This window comes from Rhagoletis zephyria, unplaced genomic scaffold (genome assembly GCF_001687245.7).
Source record: "Rhagoletis zephyria isolate East Lansing unplaced genomic scaffold, Rhagoletis_zephyria_1.1 Rzeph_scaffold_00278, whole genome shotgun sequence".
In the NCBI taxonomy this organism is placed as follows: domain Eukaryota; kingdom Metazoa; phylum Arthropoda; class Insecta; order Diptera; family Tephritidae; genus Rhagoletis; species Rhagoletis zephyria.
Window position 1 is genome coordinate 312,656 of NW_016157362.1, and position 8,211 is coordinate 320,866.

General features: G+C 36.3%; 1 protein-coding gene across 1 annotated transcript in view; it reads right to left on the minus strand.

Annotated features, from left to right (window-relative positions):
* LOC108358626 (tyrosine kinase receptor Cad96Ca-like) overlaps positions 1-6,037 on the minus strand; it is a 213,293-nt gene extending 207,256 nt beyond the window's left edge. The window contains exon 1 of the mRNA XM_017610064.1: positions 5,670-6,037. Coding sequence (XP_017465553.1) covers positions 5,670-5,793 — 124 coding nt within the window. The 5' untranslated portion in view covers positions 5,794-6,037. The remainder of the gene's footprint in view (positions 1-5,669) is intronic.
* Between the last annotated feature and the right edge of the window lie 2,174 nt (positions 6,038-8,211).

Here is an 8,211-nt window from a genome sequence, read left to right on the forward strand (position 1 = left end):
AATCATTAGACCATCCCGTTCCCCTTATAACAATCCAATTTGGGTTGTAGATAAGAAAGGTTTAGACGAAAAAGGCAACAAGAGATCACGACTCGTAATTGACATTAGGAAACTAAACACCAAGACAATAAGTGATAAATACCAAATACCGGAGCCTTCTGCGATTTTAGCAAACATGTTAAGTGCAACATTTTTCTCCACAATAGACCTCAAATCAGGATTTCACCAAATCAAACTCGCAGAAAAGGATAGAGAGAAAACGGCTTTCTCGGTCAACAACGGAAAGTACGAGTTTTGTAGGTCCCCTGTGGTCTAAAAAATTCTCCTAGCATTTTCCAGAGAGAGTTTTGTAGGCTCCCCTGTGGTCTAAAAAATTCTCCTAGCATTTTCCAGAGAGCCATTGATGATGTCCTTAGGGATGAAATTGGGAAAACGTGTCATGTTTACATAGACGATGTTATCATTTTCTCCAAAACTGCCGAACAACACAGTAAGGACATTGATCAAATCCTGACAAAACTTTTCGATGCCAATATGCGCGTTTCCTCTGAGAAATCTAAGTTCTTTCAGGAAAGTGTTGAATTTCTAGGCTTTGCCCCGACAAAGTCAAAGACATTTTAGAATTTTCGATTCCAAAATCGTTACGAGCTTTGCGTTCATTCCTAGGATTAGCAGGATATTATCGACGGTTTATAAAGGACTATGCCTAGATTGCAAAACCTCTAACGAAGTACCTAAGGGGGGGAAATGGAAATATAGGCGCTAATCATTCAAAGAAAATTCAAATTACTGTTGATGAAGAAGCACTTAGCGCATTTAATGAGATTAAAAAATCCTTGCATCAGAAGACGTATTGCTTCTTTATCCTGACTACAAACAAACATTTGATCTGACTACAGATGCCTCTTCTTATGCCATAGGCGCCGTTCTGTCACAGAATGGAAGACCTATCACGATGATTTCCAGGACCCTCTCCTCAACCGAAGAAAACTACGCTACCAACGAGAGAGAACTGCTGGCAATAGTATGGGCTCTATAAAAGCTTCGCAACTACCATCAACCACTCAAATTCGCTTTACAAGCCTGCTAAGGAAAATTTCGTCCCGGACGCCCTCTCCCGACAACATATAAATGCATTAGACCATGACATGGACTCGGCAAGCATGGCTGCGAATAGCGAAGAGTCGCTGTCTCAAGAAATTCGCACTGTAAAGAACCCTATAAATTGTTTTCGGAATCAAATAGTCCTTGAAGAAGGAAATCACAATAGACAAGTTCTCAAAGTTTGCAATAGTATTTCCAATCAAATCTAGAGGCATAGTTGATGTTAAAGAATCCATATACGAACTTCTCAATTTTTACAGAAATACTAAGGTGTTGGTCTGTGACAATGAGAGATCGTTGGATTCGGAAACCATTAAATCAATACTTAAAAATCACTTTGGCGTCGAAATCTACACCACCCCACCCGCCTATAGTACGACTAGCGGACAAGTGGAAAGATTGTACAGTACCCTTACGGAAATTGCTCGCTGTCAGAAGCTTGAGACTGGTATATCTGACACAATTGAGCTAATTTTGCTAGCCACAGCTAAGTACAACCGCACAAATCATTCAGTAACGAATAAAAAGCCAATAGACGTAATACATTCAACACCGGACGAATTAATAAGGGAAATAAAAACTAGACTTACACGTATTCAGCAGAAAGATTTACAAAGACATAATGAAAACAAACAAACACAACAGCATAATCCAGGGGATAAAGTTTATATGAAGACTAATAAAAGAATAGGAAACAATTTTTCAAAATTTTACACCGAAAAAGTAATCCAAAAGGATCTTGGTACATTTGTTATAATTGATGAACGAAAAGTGCACAAAAATAATTTAGGACACTGACCGCTCTCTCCTTTGTCGCCCTTAGGATCATTTAAGCTTTCGAGCCAACGCAGGAATACTCGATTATACCAACTCTTACTACATCTCAATTACATCCGGAGCTGTAGCTGTTTATGAGCAGCATGGCTTTTTACTTCAGCAAACTAATTTTTCAGCATTCGAAGCAATAGCTGAGGAGACAGACAAACTACTGATCCAATTCCCACAATCACATATTAAACGACTACTGGAGAATGACGCTAATGAAATATTAAAACTATTGGACGCGATAAGAATACACCATCGGTACGCTAGAAGTATTAACATTTTGGGGACTGCCTTGAAATATATAACAGGGAGAGAACCAATGCCCTATTAGACACAAACGAACAACAAATAGCGGTAAATTCAGCTACACAAAAGAAAATAGACGAATTGACAGTGACAGTAAATAAATTATTACAAAATGCAGAAAACACTCAAATAGATACGGGATATTTCTTTTCTTTAGCCTCCACCAGAAATAGAGCAGTTACAGTGGCGTAGCCAGGATTTGGCTTTGGGGGGGATGAAAAAAAATGTCCATCGATAACTTAAATTTGTGACACACAATGGCTAGAGGCGTCGCCTNAATGTAAAGTTGCTCCCACTGATCCATGACCGAAAAATTATCGCTCTAGAAACAGACATTATTGCTGAATGTAATGGTAAATACATTCCACTCTGAAACTGCAAGGAGGCTGTAGCGGCAAACTATTGTCAGCCTCTGAAGGAAAGCCCCTGTACGCTACAACTACTTAACCAACACTCTGCAAAATGTAAGTCAAAATCTGCCGATAATGTTCCCGCTATTGAGGAAGTTGATAATGGCATACTGGTAATCAATGATCTATACAAACCCAGAACTTGACGAAACTAACGAAGGGAACTTTCCTTGTAACATTTTATAGAGAGATTACGGTAAACACTACGACTTACGTCAACTGGGCTAAAATTATTCGATCGCATCCGGAAGCTGCACCGGTAAACACGTATCCGGTCAACATTCCACTTCCACCGATATTGCTGACGGTGCGTCGGCAAGCTTGAGTGTGGAAATAGCGTAGCAACAACTCTCCCACCTGCGTCAACCAGGTAGCGCGTGACAACAACAACATCGCTGCAGCGGAAAAGCCAACAGCAAGAGGTAAAATTACCGAATTGAATTTTGCAAGTCACACGGTAAAACATGTGCAGAAACTGGTAGGTGGTAAGAAAGCATCAGGTATTAGGCGTAGTCGCCGCAATATTCTAGTTAGCAAATTCAGTTGTAATAACTCGACCGATACAAACGGCTGCTCTTGTGCAAACAAGAGAAATAAAATAACATTAAAACCCAACCAAGTGTTTTAATAAGTTATACCCATATTTCTTCTCCAAGCACATTTCACTGAATTTGTTAAATCATTTTTGAATTTATGACGTCAGAGTGAAAAACTAAAATCGCAATTTTACTATATTTGGTTCAGAGTTTCGCGAATACATTGATATTTGTGTTTAAAATTTACTATTATTAAATAAATAAAGAAATATAGCCAATACTGGTCAAGAAAAGGAGTTTCTATTATTGCCATCAGTGCAAGTTACAAATCCCGAAAATCCCGGGATTACTTACCAAGAATCCCGAGATTTTCGAGACCTTAGAAAGCCCGGGATCCCGGAATCCCGGGATTAACATTCCTAATATGTATGTATATCTCGTTAACCGATTAATAAATATCTACCAAACTCGCTAGAGTTATTGCCATTGGTATAGAATTGAAGTATGATTCAGATTCGCAGCAGAACGATTTCAGCTGAACTTGGTAGCTATACATTAACAAGAAACGTTAGTAGGGGCACTCCTCAAAGGGGAGTGATCTTTCCTATTTTATGGCTCAGCACTATCAACTCAGTACTACTCAAGCTCAACCAGGGAGGAGTAAAGGTAGTGGCCTACGCTGACGATGTACTGATTTTAATAACCGGGTTATTTCCATCTGTGGTGAGTAACATCATGGAGGTTACTCTAGCAAAGCTTAGCCGGTGGGCCGAGCAATGTGGCCTTAGAGTGAACCCAGAGAAAACAGAATTAATGCTCTTTACGACAAGAAATAAGGTCCCAAGCTTTGAATTACCAAAGCTAAATGGACAAAGGCTGCGATTATCTAAACAAGCGAAGTATCTGGGAGTCATACTGGATCTTAAGCTAAGTTGGAAAATAAATATTGAAGAGAGAGTAAAGAAAGCGAGCATTGCCTACTACTCCTGTAAGCGGCTTTTTGGGAAGATATGGGGTCTCAATCCAAAAGTTGTACTCTGGATGTACACAGCGGTTCTACGTCCGATCTTATGCTACGGTTCTTTGGTATGGTGGACAGCCTCCAATATAATCAAGTGAAACTAGGCAGAGTTCAGAGAGCTGCATGCATCGGGACCACAGGGGCAATGAGAACTTGCCCTACCGATGCCCTAAATGTTATTACAAACCTATTTCCTATAGACCTTCACATACGGCACACCGCATCACTATCGGCTATAAGACTTAGAAAACTAGGTATATGGAAAGAAAGAACGATCGGGCATAGCAGTATAATTTCCCGTTTGCCAGCTAAGTTGAGGCTGGCAACCGATTACATTCGACCTGAGGTAGAGTTTCACAGGCCTTTCGGGGCCATTCTTCCGTCGAGAATACCTTCATCTTCATCTTCGACTCCATCTTCATCTTCATCTTCATCTTCATCTTCATCTTCATCTTCATCTTCATCTTCATCTTCATCTTCATCTTCATCTTCATCTTCATCTTCATCATTGTCTTTATCCTTGTCTTTTTATTTATCTTTAACTTTGTCCTGTTCTTAATCTTTATCATTGGCTTGATCCTTCAATATAGGTTGTGTGTGTCTGTGGTTTTGTCGTTGCCCTTGTTTTTGTTTCTGCGCTTGTATCTTTCTCTGTGTATTTTCATTACCCACTCCACAGTGGCGTTAAAAGTTCAATGCAGCCGCCCCTATCTATTCACGGATACGCATTCGCATACATAGGCAAAAATTAAGTTTTATTTTCTGAGCAAAAAATAAAACTCATGACATAACGATTATTTTCCGAGCAAAAAATAAAACTTAAAGCGTAGCCAATATTTTCCGGGCAAAAAATAAAACTTAAAACGAAACCATTATTTTCCGAGCAAAAAATAAAACTTAAAACGTAACGATTATTTTCCGAGCAAAAAATAAAACTTAAAACATAACCATTATTTTACGAGCAAAAAGTAAAACTTAAAACGTGACGATTATTTTCGGAGCAAAAATCTAAACTTTAAACGTAACGCTTATTTTCCGAGCAAAAAATTAAACTTAAAACGTAACGATTATTTTCAGAGCAAAAAATAAAACTCCAAAAATAATCATTATGTTTTGAGCAAAAAATAAAACTCAGTTAATAACAATTAAAAAGGGATTTTTATAATAAAAGTTATAACCGTTACGGTCCCAGCTTTAGTTAAATTAAAAGAACTTAGAAATCTGATAAATACTTTGAATTTATTGAATTTACTATTTTTTATAAAACTATTGAACCTTGATAATGCCTTCGGGTTCGGATTCTGGGGAAAATTTCGCATTTGGAATGATAGTCAATTACCTCAGGCCAGAATATTTTTTAAAACTTTTGTAAACTTGTATTCTTACTAACTATGCATACGAAATAAAACTGTATACATACATACACATGTACATAAGCATTATGGGGTTAACATCATTTTCACTTACCTGGTTTAATGAAACAGAGTAGTGCAAGTACATCCATGTAGGCCACAGACACTAATATTACGTTTGGGCACATAAACAAACACAGGCCTATTTTAGACCTTAACGTTATTTTTCGTTTTGTCATGAAAACGTCGATGTCTGCTGAGAAAGATGTTTTATTTTCGCGACTTAAATTTACGTAATAATGCCGAAGCGTAGGCCATAGTATCGTCCTTACGGGTTACATACCCTATACACTAGAGTTTGATTTTTTAGTTCACTTTAAAGATTAGTTCACGTTTAGTTCGTTCACCCCAATGAACTAGCTCTACTCAGTCTTACTTCGCTCACCTTATTGAAGTATCCCTATAAACACAAAAAAATATTTCTCCAACCTTGGAGAAATTCATAGTTCTCAAGTTGATATCCAACATCATTCTCTAACTCATCTCTAACCGACGCGCAGGTACGTAAAAAGTGATAGAGAAACAAATTTTTAATTATCAAGTGAAAAACGTATAGCCAATTGCCAATTTGTTTTACAAAAATTATTTAAAAAGTAGACCTCTCGGTTGCTCAGCAAACCGGTTAATCGTTTCTGCAATTATTCCACAATGATTCTCTAAAACAAATTTTCGATGTATTCTTAAACTGCATAAACCTAAAGGTAAATTTTATAGGAAATTAAACTAACAATTTATTAAAACTAGTAGTAACCTCGAAATACTTCGTGAAAGACAACAATTAATCTTGTATTGCTAGGCACCTGATAACCCAGGATAATTTTTAAGTTCTTAAAGGACATTACTCTACTCTAAGCTTCGTGCAGTGGGCCATGAGAAAACCGTCATCTTTAAGGTATAGTCGAACCTTTCACAATATCTTGTATTAGTCTTAATATGAAACGCAATGATCATTGAAAATTGGCACCCTTTATGGTGAAAAGCATTTAATATCACACTTTCAAACTAAAGCTTTCTTAACCCTAGAAGCCTAATCTATTTGGGAGTAACGTAAAGCCTTAACATACGCCGTAGTGTCTTATGTACTTAAAAGATAACCTGTGAGCTAAAATATACTTAGTCCTGCCTTGTTTTTTAAAGAATATTGAAGTTGTGAGTTTGACTAATAATAAAACATAGTTTAATAATATTAAAAGATAACCTGTGAGCTAAAATATACTTAGTCCTGCCTTGTTTTTTAAAGAATATTGAAGTTGTGAGTTTGACTAATAATAAAACATAGTTTAATAATATTAAAAGATAACCTGTGAGCTAAAATATACTTAGTCCTGCCTTGTTTTTTAAAGAATATTGAAGTTGTGAGTTTGACTAATAATAAAACATAGTTTAATAATATTAAAAGATAACCTGTGAGCTAAAATATACTTAGTCCTGCCTTGTTTTTTAAAGAATATTGAAGTTGTGAGTTTGACTAATAATAAAACATAGTTTAATAATATAAAAAGATAACCTGTGAGCTAAAATATACTTAGTCCTGCCTTGTTTTTTAAAGAATATTGAAGTTGTGAGTTTGACTAATAATAAAACATAGTTTAATAATATAATAATAATAAAACTATAACCACATTTATTTCAAGCAACAAAATAAAAAGTAAATTTTGTGTCAAAATTAAAAAAGGCCCACTTTTAGGGTTAAACCTTTCAGTACAAAAATTCAACCACTCCCAATAAACATTGGGCTTGGTTAGCAATTCGAAAATGATTGGAAAACCAATCTTTTTTTCGAGTCTTACCTTCGATAACGAATGTGCAATAGGTTAGTATTCGATTCGAGATCTAACCCATTCTCCAGCAAAACGGCACCTTCGTTATCCAATGTATTTTCCCTTCGTTATGAATTCCAGATCCATTATCGAATTGAAATTTTATTGTGAGAGAGCGATTGGCTTATATTTTCCTTCGAGAATGAGCTGGATTTCACTTTCTCTTTTGTTACTATGGTTTTAATTTTTTTCGAACCCATTTCGAGTGAATTTCAAATTTACTCTGAATGTTTGGAAAACCGATGTTGGTTATGAGTTCGTTCTCAGTTCGATATGCACATTGGATATCGAAGGTACTTTTCGAACGTTCGCCAAAATGTTTATAGGGCTGGTTCTAAAGAATTTTAAATGTGTAGATATACCGGCTAATTTTGGATCGTTCATTTTAAAATTCACATACAAAAATATGTAAAGCTTTGAGGTTTGCGGTCATTCAGGGTCCTTTTTAATGGTCAGTGATATCCTAGGTGTTTAAAAAAGAAAGGGATCTCAGCCAGAGCTCAGCTAGATCCATGGCTAGAGAATATATTGCACATGATTTAAAAGAACATTTTGAAAAAAGATTTGCCGATTTGAAATTATTTAAATGTACGCTGGCATACTTCATAAACGCTTTTTATACCTTTCATGAGCATGAAATGGTATTATAACTTTGGTCCGATGTTTGTAAGTAACGGGTGATTTTTTTGAGGTTAGGATTTTCATGCATTAGTATTTGACAGATCACGTGGGATTTCAGACATGGTGTCAAAGAGAAAGATGCTCAGTATGCTTTGA